This window comes from Ranitomeya variabilis, chromosome 8 (genome assembly GCF_051348905.1).
Source record: "Ranitomeya variabilis isolate aRanVar5 chromosome 8, aRanVar5.hap1, whole genome shotgun sequence".
Taxonomy (NCBI): domain Eukaryota; kingdom Metazoa; phylum Chordata; class Amphibia; order Anura; family Dendrobatidae; genus Ranitomeya; species Ranitomeya variabilis.
Window position 1 is genome coordinate 203,561,844 of NC_135239.1, and position 15,271 is coordinate 203,577,114.

At 41.6% G+C, this 15,271-nt stretch overlaps 1 protein-coding gene across 2 annotated transcripts in view; it reads left to right on the forward strand.

Annotated features, from left to right (window-relative positions):
• Window positions 1–13,432, forward strand: part of LOC143787513 (coiled-coil domain-containing protein 3-like) — a 34,034-nt gene extending 20,602 nt beyond the window's left edge. For both annotated transcript variants that reach the window (XM_077276315.1, XM_077276316.1), the window contains 2 exons: window positions 318–492; window positions 12,787–13,432. In XM_077276315.1, the coding sequence (XP_077132430.1) occupies window positions 318–492; window positions 12,787–13,071 (460 nt within the window). In that variant the 3' untranslated portion in view covers window positions 13,072–13,432. The remainder of the gene's footprint in view (window positions 1–317; window positions 493–12,786) is intronic.
• Window positions 13,433–15,271: the final 1,839 nt, after the last annotated feature.

Sequence of the window (15,271 nt, forward strand, 5' to 3'; positions counted from 1 at the left end):
ATATCCTTTTCGTTGCACCCCAGTCTTCTAGATCACGTATGTGGAGCAGTTGTCATGTTGATTTTCCCAAGAATCTTGGTTGCCGACGCTGGAATTCGTTTCCTTGGAGCGTTTATTTTCCTAGAGATTTAGTCCTTGACACAACTGAACTACCGGGATGAGCCCAGGGTGAATCCTGCGACTGTTTTATGGCACTTACCACCCAAAATGAATAGAAAAAAAAAATCACACCCCAAAAAATACATTCTGCTTGGTCAAAAAGTCTTGTTTCTTTCATGGATCTTCTCGACTAACCTCTTCTCTTTCTTTTCCCTCAGGATGGATGAAAATTATAACCTCCTTCCACACGGCGTCAATTTTCAAGATCCCATCTTCCCCAACACTCCGGAAAATAATCGCATATTTGCAAATATATTCCAGTTTTCTAATTGCGCAGCCGGAATAGATCCACAGATTTACTCCCCGGACTGGGAAGCTCAAGAGGACAGCAGGGTGAGTGGACAGTCGTCTGGTCTTGAGGAACCTCCTTGGGTCTTGTGCCATGTTGTTTTCTTTCTGTAGGTCCATCTGTTTCTGAGCTTCTTCTGATTATTGTTTCTTGTCTGATACATTTCATGTTCTTCAACCTTTTCATATCTGGTCACAAATGTCTATACCTGAGACAAGTCCTGGCATCTGCTCCAGCTTCTCCACAATTATCCTACCAGGTTCTCCAGCTCCGTGATATTTGGATTTACAGGCATATTTCACAGGAGTCTTTTACTCCTTGTTAACATTTGTCATTCTTCTTGGAGTCTTCTCAAAAAATAACTTCTACACCTTCACGTCACCAACAACATCGTCCTCTTCAGCTCCTTAATATCTGAGATCCTTGTCAGCATCTGCTCCACCATTTCCACCAAACATGTCAAGTTTCGTAACTTCTATAAAAGTTTGACCCCTTTCACACAGTTTTCTCCGGGATTCTTCTTACCTGACACATATCTTGGAATCATCTCAAATCAACCATTATTTTTCACATTTTATAAAGCTTTCGGAAAATTTGTGATGCATTTTTTTGAGGTCCTGGTATTTCGTAGAATCTTGCCAACTTCTCAAGAAGCTTGTCCAAAAACGACATGTAGATATTGGACATGTGATTCAGTTTCGTAAAGGGAATCTGTCGGTAGGATCACCCCTCCTAAGTCGTCTATATCGGCATGTAGGTCATAGGAAGCTGGATAAAATGATACCTTGATATCTGCCATCCGATATCTAATTCGAGAGAAATCCACATTTTTCTTAATATGTAAATGAGCTGTTAAGATCTATGGGCCGGACATAGATCTCACTGAGAATCTAGCCTCGGAGCTTATTATAGATAAAAGGAGGCATTACCAATGTGAGACATGTAATGACCGACAGTCTGCTCTTCTGGTCTACATGTCTCACCCCGGTAAGACCCCCTTTGTAATACTATTGTAGGAACTCTTAAGATTCTGGTAGCATGGGGCAATGAACAGACAGAGACGGGTTTCTTTAGTGTAAAATAGTGTATTTGTAACACAGCAAAACACACAAACAATATATAGATAACTTGCAATGACACAAGTCCCTTAGCCATATACAGTGAAACAGAAGAGTTCTTAGGCCAAAGTCCTTGGCAAGGTGAGTGAAACGGGTGACGTGCAGATCCAAACACAGCTGGTGCAGAAAGAGTCAAATCCGGGTATGAAGTAAACACAGGGAGTCCAGAAACAAGTCCTCAGGTTAATCCCAGGTGTGGGACGAACACGGGTAAGTCCAGAAGCAAGTTCACAAGTTAATCCCAGGTGTGGGATAAACACGGGTAAGTCCAGAAACAAGTTCATAAGTTTATCTCAGTTGTGGCATAAACACGGGTAAGTCCAGAAACAAGTTCACATAAAGAATTATACTGGTGTAATTTCCAGTAGCTCCCACCGGGGGGAGTAAATAAGGATTAAGTAGCAAACACAGTCTAAGTAGTCCAGCAGAAAAAGCCCCAAACACAGTTCCAAACAGAGTTCTTACCCGGAGGAGAGAACCAAGGGTTAAGTTCCCAAGCCAACAGACTGAGAGCGTAACTTACATAGGCAGAGAATGTCCAGAGCCACGGGTAGAAGTACAGCAGACAAGCAGCTGAGCTGTTGGAGAAACCAAGCAGAATACTCCAGCAGTGAGGCTGACACCTGACCCGGGTTTTAAACAAATGAACAGGAAGTAGGGCAGACAGCAAACTCCATTTTAACAAAGGGCAAAAACATTCACAAGGTAACTTAGAAAACCCGGAATACTGACATTACTCCCCCCCTAGAAACGGCCTCAGGACGATCCTGGACCAGGTTTGCCTGGGTATCTACGATGAAATTGAGCAACCTTCAGGGGAGCATTGATGTTACTTACTGGTTCCCAAGAATCGTTTTCAGGAGAATAACCCTGCCATCTAACCAGATACTGAAGTCGATTCCTATGAAGTCTTGAATCGATAATGTCCTGTACAACAAATTGTTCTTCGCCATCAACCAACACTGGTGGAGGAGGAGGTACGATACGTCCCTGAAATGTGTTGAGAGAGACTGGTTTTAATAAAGAAACATGGAATACTGGGTGTACCTTTAGAGTTCGTGGCAGCTTCAGCCGACAAGCAACAGCGCTCACAATCCCAGTGATCTTGAATGGACCGATGAACTTCTGCCCCAGCTTCTGCGAAGGAACACCCAATTTTAGATTCTTGGTAGACAACCAAACCGAGTCTCCTACCTTATACATGGGTGCCGGTTTCCGGAATCTATCAGCCGACTTCTTGTAACGCTCCTGTGCTACGATCAGGGAGTCTTTCAAAACTTCAAGATTACGTTGCAACACTGCCACTCTGTCTTGAACTGCTGGTACCGAAGTAGCAACCGGAGACCTAGGCAAAATATTTGGATGATATCCCAAATTGGCGAAAAAAGGCGTTACCTTCGTGGAACTGCTCTGTGAATTGTTATACGAGAATTCCGCTAACGGAAGAAGCTTCAGCCAATCATCCTGCAAATGACTGACGTAACAGCGTAGATATTGCTCCAAGGTTTGATTGGTTCGTTCGGTTTGCCCATTGGTCTGAGGATGGTATGCAGAAGACAAGCAAACATTAATGTGGAGTGCAGAACAAAATCCTTTCCAAAACCTAGAGGTAAATTGTATTCCCCGGTCAGAGATGATCTCATCTGGTACCCCATGCAGCCGGAAAACATTCTGGATAACCAGATCCACTGTCTCTGTGGCTGAGGGAAGACCACTGCAAGGAATAAAATGAGCAGCCTTTGTTAGACGGTCCACTACCACCAGAATAGTATTCTTACCGCCGGAGGTGGGTAACTCCACAATGAAGTCCATCGAAATAGACCCCCAAGGACGAGATGGTACGGGTAGTGGCTTAAGGAGGCCAGTAGGTGAAACACGAGGAACTTTGTACCGGGCACAAACCTCACAAGAGCGGACATAGTCATTCACATCCTTCAAACAGGTAGGCCACCAGAAAAAACGGGTTAAAAATTCCTGCGTCTTCTGTACCCCCCGATGACCAGCCAATACGGAGTCATGGACCAATTTGAGAATTCGAAGTCTCACAGCCTCAGGGACATAAATACAGCGATCTCTAAGCCATACACCATTCTGTAAGACAAGATTCACATTGTCAGGTGGGGTAGCAAGAAATACGTCACCATCATAGGCCAGCTTGATCTCCTCCCACAGGTCCCGGTCCTGGAGCACTCCTATGAAGTTGGCATCCGACAAGATGGTCTTAGACGGGGTCCCAGGCACGGAGTCCATCGTGTGGATTCGGGATAGCGCATCGGCTTTCCCATTACGTGAACCTGGGCGGTACGAGATGACAAAATCAAACTGGTTTAGGAACAAACTCCACCTAGCTTGTCGAGGAGAGAGACATCTGGCGGACTTGAGGAATTCCAGATTACGGTGGTCTGTGAGCACCACTACCTGTTGAGTTGCTCCCTGCAAATGGTGTCTCCATTCCTTAAAAGCGGAAATGATTGCCAACAGTTCTTTATCTGCAATATCATAGTTCAGTTCAGCAGATGATAACCTGCGAGAAAAGAAGGCACACGGGTGCAGCAAACCTTTATCTCCGGTTTGTTGTGAGAGGATTGCTCCCAGTGCACAGTCAGAAGCGTCCACCTCCACGACAAAAGGCAGTGCAGGGTCCGGGTGTGTCAATATCGGAGCCGTGGTAAAACAAACCTTTAGACGATCAAAGGCTTCCTGGGCTTGCGAAGACCATACAAACTTCCTCCCCTTCTTAGTGAGGAGAGTGATGGGACGGACAATTTCCGAAAAATTCCGGATGAAACGTCTATAAAAGTTAGCAAAGCCAATGAATCTTTGTACCTCTTTGACGTTTCCTGGTACCGGCCAATCTATGATCGCCTGGATCTTGCTGGACTCCATATTCAATCCCTGGGGAGAAATAACATAGCCTAAAAATTGAATTTTGGAGCAATGAAATTCACACTTTTCAAGTTTGATATACAGATGGTTGTCTCTCAAACGTCTGAGCACGGTCTTGACATGTTCCTGGTGTTCCTGTAGGGAATCAGAGAAAATCAAGATGTCATCCAGGTAAATGACTACATAATGATCCAGTAAATCCCTGAAAATATCGTTGGCCAAGTGTTGGAAAGCAGCAGGAGCATTACAGAGTCCGAATGGCATCACTAGATATTCAAAATGTCCATACCGACATCTGAAAGCTGTTTTCCATTCATCTCCGGGACGTATACGGAGTAAATTATATGCTCCGCGAAGATCTAGTTTGGTGAATATTTTAGCTTGGCGAACTCTCTCCAACAATTCAGGAATTAACGGCAACGGGTACCTGTTACGGATGGTTACCTTGTTTAGCTCCCGATAGTCAATACACGGTCTTAGAGTGCCATCTTTTTTCTTTACAAAGAATATGGGAGCGCCCGCTGGTGAAGAAGATGGTCGGATAAACCCCTTGGCTAAATTCTCGTCTATATACTCCCGTAAAGTCTTTAATTCTGGAGCTGCCAACGGGTAAACATGGCCGAAAGGAATCGCTGCCCCGGGAAGCAGCTCTATGGGGCAGTCATATGGTCTGTGTGGAGGGAGTTGATCTGCCTTCCTCTTGTCACAAATGTTTGAAAATTCCTGGTAAACCAGAGGGAGAGTAGATACCTGTTTCGTTTCCTCCAAATTCTGGGTAACTGGAGCCATTACCTGTGGACTGATGGTAGAGCTACACTTCGGAAGGAAGGATATCTCCTTAGTTTCCCAATTGATATTTGGATTCTGTGACCGTAACCAGGGAATTCCTAAAATTACAGGAAAATGAGAAGATATTAGCATAAATGATAGGGTTTCCAGATGGTCTGGTTCCATCTTACACTTCAGAAGCACCGTCTCCCGGTCTACTGGCCCAGAAACTAACGGAGAACCATCCACCGTTTCCATGGTGACTGGTGAGGCTCTTAGCTGTGTCTTAATACCATGTTCCCTGGCAAAAGAAGAATCCATGAAATTTCCACCTGCTCCAGAATCTATCATAGCAGAACTTGTTATCCACTGTCCCTCCCACAGAATCTGAATAGGAAGAGAACAATGTGAGTATTTCTCCCCTTGATCCTTAGGGGAAGTTGACATCACTGTTAGGGGAACCACAGCATCTAGATGTAAACTGGTCTCCGAAACTTCTGACTCAGTGTCCGTATTGTCATAATCCCCTACTGCCGCCAATACCTTGTTAGGTCGCCTGGGACATTTAGGACAATTAATAAGGAAATGATCTGATTGGCCACAGTAAAAGCATAAGCGTTCTCTAAAGCGATATTCACGGCGTTCATTACTTTCACGTTTTTGTAGTGAGTCCACTTGCATCGGCACCTCCTCAGCTTCCCGCGGGTTCTTACTGGTAGTTTCCCTAGACGGAAGAGTAAAATTAGTAATGCGATTTACAGCTGCCCATTTCTCCTGTCTGCGTTCAGTTAGGCGGATATCAATACGCACACAGTGTTGTAAGAATAACTCATACTCCTGTGGAGATTCTGAGCGAGCTAGCTCATCCTTGATTGTACTGGACAACCCTTTCCTGAAAATTGGTAACAAAGCATTTTCATCCCAGTTGGTATCCACTACTAACCTCTTAAATTCAGTAATATACTCTATGACTGAATGTTTCCCCTGGCGTAAGGAAAGCAAGGATTTTTCAGCGGAGGCACGGCGGTTGGGATCATCAAACATTTGCGCCATAGCTGCCAGAAAATCATCCAAATTATTTAGACGGACATCGCGACTTTCTACCATAGGATTTGCCCAAGCCAGTGCCCGTGATGTCAACAACATAATAATACATAGTACTTTAGATCTATCAGACTGATAGTAGGAGGCATGTACATCAAAAAATAATATACATTGATTTACAAACCCACGGAATTGACTTCGGTCACCATTAAACCGAAAAGGAGGCAATTTAGGCATACTGGTAGGTGGTGTATGCTGAACAGGTGGTGTATGCTGAGCAGGTGGTGTAACCTGGGCGTCTATCAAGGTACGTAAATCTTGGAGAGCCTGACCAAACACCTGCGCATTGTGGTTAGCCCGGGAGTCCATGTCTCTAATTTTACTTTGTACAGCCGCCACCTCCTGCTGCAAGGAGTTAATCATAGCAAACATCTTGTCTACCCGTGTCTCTGTCATTGCCCCAGCAGAATCTTTTTTTTTAGGCTGGAGTATCCTGTAATACTATTGTAGGAACTCTTAAGATTCTGGTAGCATGGGGCAATGAACAGACAGAGACGGGTTTCTTTAGTGTAAAATAGTGTATTTGTAACACAGCAAAACACACAAACAATATATAGATAACTTGCAATGACACAAGTCCCTTAGCCATATACAGTGAAACAGAAGAGTTCTTAGGCCAAAGTCCTTGGCAAGGTGAGTGAAACGGGTGACGTGCAGATCCAAACACAGCTGGTGCAGAAAGAGTCAAATCCGGGTATGAAGTAAACACAGGGAGTCCAGAAACAAGTCCTCAGGTTAATCCCAGGTGTGGGACGAACACGGGTAAGTCCAGAAGCAAGTTCACAAGTTAATCCCAGGTGTGGGATAAACACGGGTAAGTCCAGAAACAAGTTCATAAGTTTATCTCAGTTGTGGCATAAACACGGGTAAGTCCAGAAACAAGTTCACATAAAGAATTATACTGGTGTAATTTCCAGTAGCTCCCACCGGGGGGAGTAAATAAGGATTAAGTAGCAAACACAGTCTAAGTCCAGCAGAAAAAGCCCCAAACACAGTTCCAAACAGAGTTCTTACCCGGAGGAGAGAACCAAGGGTTAAGTTCCCAAGCCAACAGACTGAGAGCGTAACTTACATAGGCAGAGAATGTCCAGAGCCACGGGTAGAAGTACAGCAGACAAGCAGCTGAGCTGTTGGAGAAACCAAGCAGAATACTCCAGCAGTGAGGCTGACACCTGACCCGGGTTTTAAACAAATGAACAGGAAGTAGGGCAGACAGCAAACTCCATTTTAACAAAGGGCAAAAACATTCACAAGGTAACTTAGAAAACCCGGAATACTGACACCCTTTCACTATGACCCCCTTTCACTATGACCTCCACGTTCATATAGACGACTTAGGAATGTTCCTCCTGACAGATTCCCTTTAAACTTCACACCATTCGCTTTGTCATCTTTGACCTCGTTCTCCTGATTCTTAAACTTGACATATCATGGTAACATCTGACGTCTTAGTATTTCACTGTTCGCTTCTTAGCACGCGACACTCTGGATTCTTCTCGGGCAGCAAATCTTTGACACATATCAGAGTCTTCTCCAAATTTTCTGGTTCATTTAGTAAAGTTTTCCTGATTCCCTAAATGTGACGCATTTCAAGGTTTCTTCGTCAGCATCTGATAAGATCTCTAGATCCCATCCAGCCTCGTAATCATTGACCCTTTGTGTATGTTCCAACTTCACAACACAACACTTCATTTTCCACCTGTCTCAGCACGTTACACATCTCAGGGATGTTTCTGACTTCATCATAACTGGTCGATTTCTTCATCTTCTTCTCCAGCTTCTCTGCACATTTCCTGCAGTTTTTTGGAACAACCAGAGTCTTGTCCAACAACTCTAAGAGAGTTCGGCACCTTTCTTCTACGGCAACATAACTTAGAAAAAAGTTTGTAGATTTTATCCGGATTATTACTTTGTTCTATTTTTTGTGACTTCTTCATCTTCACTTGTTTTTTGCAGATTCTTCTCCGACTTCTTAAATCTCAAAACCAAAAAGTTGCTACATTTTATGGAATGTTCTACGAATACAATATGTTTTTTGTTAGATTTTCAGACTCTACGTTTCATAGAATCTTTTCCAACATCTTTACAACATTTTATCCAAAAGCTTCAAAGTTTTTACTTTCTTAAAGGTTTTTCTTTTCTCATCATCATAAATAGGTAAAATTGCAAAGTGCTTATAAAAACCACAAACTTTGTAATCTACCTCTTATTAAAAATCCTCTTCATTGTCAAGGAGAGAGGGATTTTTATTTCTATCGTGTGCTCTTTGTTGTACATGAAATCCCCTTTAAAACTTAGCTTTTAATAATATAAGAATAAAACCCTGACCCAAAACAAACCTTGGTTAAATAACCAATATTAAAATACCACCATTAGGTAACCTGTTGAGGTGCTACAATAAAGCCTACTACTCACCACTGCCTTGCTGTGGAGGTTGGCACCCTAAGAGTCGATTGTTTGGCGCCCCCACTCTACGTAGGCTCTCCCTGACTTCCCTAATAAATCCCTATCACTGTAGGTGGGAAAACAAAATAGTGGAGAAAAGTGGTGAAATAAAAGTGGAACCAAGCAACCCCAACAAAAATTAACAAGCACCTCCACTTATGATATAAATAATAATGATAATGCAGCACATCGCTTGATAGCGAACTCCGTCACAACAACCATTTGGGTCCAACAATAACCATATAAGTCACCTATTTGTCCCAGCTTGTAATAATAGCGTACATAGACACAATAGAGACCGGAATAACGGACCAAAAAAAACGGTGAAAAAAAATTAATTATAAAAAAGACAGAAGGTCACTTAGCGTGTGCTGGCGTCACCCCCGTAAATAATAATGATAATGCAGCACATCGCTTGATAGCGAACTCCGTCACAACAACCATTTGGGTCCAACAATAACCATATAAGTCACCTATTTGTCCCAGCTTGTAATAATAGCGTACATAGACACAATAGAGACCGGAATAACGGACCAAAAAAAACGGTGAAAAAAAAAAATTAATTATAAAAAAGACAGAAGGTCACTTAGCGTGTGCTGGCGTCACCCCGACGCGTTTCCCCGTTTGCACGGTTCATCAGGAGGAAATATATGGTGACCGATGTTGCCTCATGCCATGGAGATGAATAGCATGCTATGTGACGCCAGCACACGCTAAGTGACCTTCTGTCTTTTTTATAATTAATTTTTTTTTTTCACCGTTTTTTTTGGTCCGTTATTCCGGTCTCTATTGTGTCTATGTACGCTATTATTACAAGCTGGGACAAATAGGTGACTTATATGGTTATTGTTGGACCCAAATGGTTGTTGTGACGGAGTTCGCTATCAAGCGATGTGCTGCATTATCATTATTATTTATATCATAAGTGGAGGTGCTTGTTAATTTTTGTTGGGGTTGCTTGGTTCCACTTTTATTTCACCACTTTTCTCCACTATTTTGTTTTCCCACCTACAGTGATAGGGATTTATTAGGGAAGTCAGGGAGAGCCTACGTAGAGTGGGGGCGCCAAACAATCGACTCTTAGGGTGCCAACCTCCACAGCAAGGCAGTGGTGAGTAGTAGGCTTTATTGTAGCACCTCAACAGGTTACCTAATGGTGGTATTTTAATATTGGTTATTTAACCAAGGTTTGTTTTGGGTCAGGGTTTTATTCTTATATTATTAAAAGCTAAGTTTTAAAGGGGATTTCATGTACAACACTGGTCTATATTAATCCCCAACACAATTGTAACTGATTTTTTTTTTTTTTTTTTTTTTTTTTTTTTATCGTGTGCTCTTTGCCTAGATTAGTGGCCACCGCTGCAGTCTATCAGAAGTGGCCGGTTTCTTAGGCAAGGAGCACGTGCTGGCAAGCTCTTTAGATGGATCATTGGATCCATCCAGCTTCCGTTCCCCTGCGCTCCACCGATGTTGCACTAAGGCAAAACTACCTCTGCTTGTATCATGGGAGGGCGCAGAGTCCGGGTTATCAGTGCGACAATGCCAATGATCCAAATTGTCAGGTGTGCACAAGCGCACTGCCACTGCCCTGGGAGACTGTGGAGCGGTGCGCTCTTGAAGAGAGATCATGAGAATAACCTTCTCTGATACATGCAGTAGAGTGGTGTCCAACCTAGTATGGTGACATCACTCTTAAAACTTGACACACTTCATGGAATTTCTCCGATAGGAGTCCTGTCCAACAACTCCAAAGTTTGACACCTTTGTTCTACAGCTACTTAAGCTGAACATTAACCTCAGCTGACTTGTCAGCCATCTGTTGTGCATAGGGGCCTCCAAGGCTCCTCCATCAGATGAGGTCATCGGAGATAAGAATCGGACAGCTTGTATTCATCACTCGATCCTTTTATTCTCAAGGCCGATGAGCCGCAGCCGGAGACGATCCTTTTATTCTCAAGGCCGATAAGCCGCAGCCAGAGACGTCTAGAAGCTGCTAACTCCTCGTTCTCCAATAAAAGCACAAGAGTGATCGGCCGGGGCGAGAGGTGTCAGCTGAGCATTCGCCCGTCTTACTGGTTATAGATCTTATCTAGATCAGCACTTGGCCCGGTTCCATACGTCTTCAGTCTTCTCCGGCTTCTTAAAACCGAATATCCCTGGAGTCTCATCTTTTCCAACACATCTTAAGATACACTATGTCTACAATCGCCTCCAAGTTGGCGCCGTTCATTGTATCTTCAACTTCTCCTTCTTAATACGGACTCGTATCATTGAGTTTCACCGTCTTATTAAATGGAACGAGTAATCCGAAAACGACCAATTGTTAAAATACAGATTTTTTAAATATATTTTGTCTTTTTTTTTCAGATCACAATCTTTATTAAAAAAATAATAAAAAGGCCAAGCCAAAATTTCAAGATTACAATATATATATATTTTTTAACCCATACTTGCTGTTTTCAGCAGTTTCTTTATCGGAGACAGGAGTACAAGTATGAGTAACACCTATATACCCAGCTGATGACACATGATCGACCAGTCACAGTAGGTGATCTCGTTTGTCCTGTCCATTCCGGAAGAATTTTCAGCAGTCTCATTATCATCAGAGGCTGGAATACATACAATAAGAGATAACGTCTGATAATGCAGGATCCAGCAATCACAATAGGGGATGTCCTTTGTCCTGTCCTTTCAGGGAGAGTTTTCAGCAGTCTCATTCTCATCAGAAGCAGGATTACAATGAGAGATGACAACGTCTGATAATACAGGATCCACTAATCACAATAGGTGATGTCCTTTGTCCTGTCCTTTCAGGGAGAGTTTTCAGCAGTCTCATTATCATCAGAGGCAGGATTACAATAAGAGATAACGTCTGATAATGCAGGATCCACCAATCACAATAGGTGATGTCCTTTGTCCTGTCCTTTCAGGGAGAGTTTTCAGCAGTCTCATTATCATCAGAGGCAGGATTACAATGAGAGATAACAACGTCTGATAATACAGGATCCACCAATCACAATAGGGGATGTCCTTTGTCCTGTCCTTTCAGGAACAGTTTTCAGCAGTCTCATTATCATCAGAGTAACTGCGTCCTGGGGCTGTAGAACCATCCGGGATATGCTCGTGCCCTGCTCCCCTGGCTGGCAGGACGCAGGTACCGCCATTGGCCACCAATGATTGGCACTATTCTGACTATAAGTACGAAGCAACACGTATATGTTGCCATACCAGATACCGAAAATATATTACATACAAAAAGCAAAACTTTTTATTGCACAGAACTCTACCGGGCCTCCATTCAAAGCCTCTTAAGTTTACCTCTGACTACTATCATTACCTGGTACATTTCATATCCTCCAAGGGACACCATTTATTTACAGACTACCATTATCCGCATGGAAGCTTATATACGGCTATTCCCTAACCCTGGCTCCCATTCCTTTTGAACCCAAGTAAACCCCATGATTAAGACCCGGGAGGGTCGAAACGTCGGGTGTCTCTACTTTACTGGGTTTTGGACCAATTTTTGTAACTTGGCACTTTTTTCTTTGTCTAAAATAAAATTCCACAGGTGGTTGCAAAACATTCCATTAGAGTGTGCCGTGAATTTTTGCTATTCATTATCATCAGAGGCAGGATTACAATAAGAGATAACGACCGCTGATAACACAGAATCCACCATCACTATAGTTAATATTTCGGCTCCCCCTTCCTTCACGAAGACCTTTGCACACGCTCATTAGATGCTTCACTAAATAGAATCTGATCATTGTGGCTAATATTCATGTGTTATTTCCTGAAACAAAAGAAAGTTAAGAGTTTAAAACAAAGCCCCAGTGGTCGGTGTGAAAATTGAAAGATTTCTATTTTTTTAACATTTTTAATAAAGATTGTGATATGTAAATAAACAGTAAAAAATACGTTCAATACAAAAAATGATTTAAACAATTGCTCATTTTCAGATTGTAACTTCCCTTTAAACTGCATGTCTGATATCTTGTATCCTCTTTCTTGAAGCTGATGTGTGATTCGGTACAGAGGGCCTTACTAGAGGAAGAAGAACGGTCAAAAACCTTATCCCAAAAAGTCAGATTCCTGGAAAAAGCCAATGCCCATCTTCGAGAGAAAGTGAAGAACCTAAAACGAGCCTTGCGTCAGGCAACCGAGGACAACAAGAAAGACGTTCTGTCCAAGCAACTTCAGGAGAAGGACAAAAGTCTGGATATAGATAACCCCAAACAGAGCAAGAAGATCATATCGAGACCAACGAAGAAAGCAACTGGGAACCGGATGGACTCGTAATCCCGTCTATTCCGCTGGTGATGGAGGAGAACTAAATTCTAGAGGCTAAAAGGGCACAAAAGTTTGGACAAATTTGCTGCTCTTTGGTTCTTTTGACTCAAATGTGTAAAAGTCAGTATTATATGCAATGAGTATACGTCATGTACCATGAAAGCGCCAATATTCTAGGTGCCGCCGAAGATCACCATGGACTTCTGATCGGACCAGGGTAACATTGACTTCAAATCCAATCATCCGTTATCAGTCCACTTCTTGCCATTGTATATGCAATGTATATAAATGTATCAGCAAATATCCCCAAATCTCAATAAATAAATATATATTGTAGTTAAATGAACAATAAACAGGAATGTTAACAGTTGTCATATTTCCGTAATTTAATGCATTAAAGGTTAAAAAAAAAGTCCAGATTCCACCCTGATGACTACTTTTAATACTTTTGCATGAGTTCCTGGGATGTTTCAGGGTTGGATACAACCATATAAAACACCGTCCCTTTAACTAGGAAGGCACCGAGCTCTTTAAGCTTCTACTGATGGACAGAGATTGTCTCTTCTTTTGCTTCTTGGTAACTTACAAATTGTAGGAACAAAGGCTGAGAAAGTGGAAAAATACATGTCGGAATGTCCAGACTACAAAGCGTTCGTTTGTAGTCTGTCACCATGGAGACACATGGATGTGCCTAGAAGCTGCATGCACAGGATTTTTAATGAAATTTCTTTTTAAAAAAATGAAGCTGATTTGCTAAGTTTAGATGTATTGGAACAACAGAACCGTAAATATTTTAGTGGTAGGTTATAATAAAAAATTGAACATGTGAAATGGAAAAACTGGAAATGACAAAGCCTAAAATTACAGGTTAAAAGAATGTGATGGTTTTTCATGGAAATTTTTCATGGCCTAAAAAATAAATTTTCTAGAAACGTGAAGCGAGAGAACTGAGGAAATTGGCTCCGTTGTTACAGTGTATAATATTTTCATGTGGTTATACAACCTCAGTTATCATTATATTACTAAGAACCGGGCGTCTCATGCCGAGGAAACCGGATCTCACATTCTTTCCTCTCATAATGGATAATGCAGAACCGAGGTATGAGCGAAAGGGTCGAGAAAATAGGTCAACGCTACTTCTATAACGGGACCACAGACCTCACTGGAGAATGTTTTATCGCCTCATATAGATCAGAGCCTAATATATACATACACACACATATATATATATATATATATATATATATATATACACCTCCTGACCAGAATGATGTATGGTGACAGCAGTGGAGTTTCCATATTTTATTTCATTCTTGCTCCTACAGGAGCAGTATTATATTAGTGATATTCTTGTACATATAATACTGCCCCTATGTACAAGAATGTAACTACTATAATACTGCTCCTATGTACAGGAATATAACTACTATAATACTGCTCCTATGTACAAGAATATAACTACTATAATACTGCTCCTATGTACAAGAATATAACTACTATAATACTGCTCCTATGTACAAGAATATAACTACTATAATACTGCTCCTATGTACAAGAATATAACCACTATAATACTGCTCCTATGTACAAGAATATAACTACTATAATACTGCTCCTATGTACAAGAATATAACTACTATAATACTGCTCCTATGTACAAGAATATAACTACTATAATACTGCTCCTATGTACAAGAATATCACTAATATAATACTGCCCCCTATGTACAAGAATATAACTACTATAATACTGCTCCTATGTACAAGAATATCACTAATATAATACTGCCCCTATTAGTGATATTCTTGTACATAGAAGCAGTATTATAGTAGTTATATTCTTGTACATAGGGGGCAGTATTATATTAGTGATATTCTTGTACATAGGAGCAGTATTATAGTAGTTATATTCTTGTACATAGGAGCAGTATTATAGTAGTTATATTCTTGTACATAGGAGCAGTATTATAGTAGTTATATTCTTGTATATAGGGGGCAGTATTATAGTAGTTATATTCTTGTACATAGGAGCAGTATTATAGTAGTTATATTCTTGTATATAGGGGGCAGTATTATAGTAGCTATATTCTTGTACATAGGGGCAGTATTATAGTAGTTATATTCTTGTACATAGGGGCAGTATTATAGTAGTTATATTCTTGTACATAGGAGCAGTATTATAGTAGTTATATTCTTGTACATAGGAGCA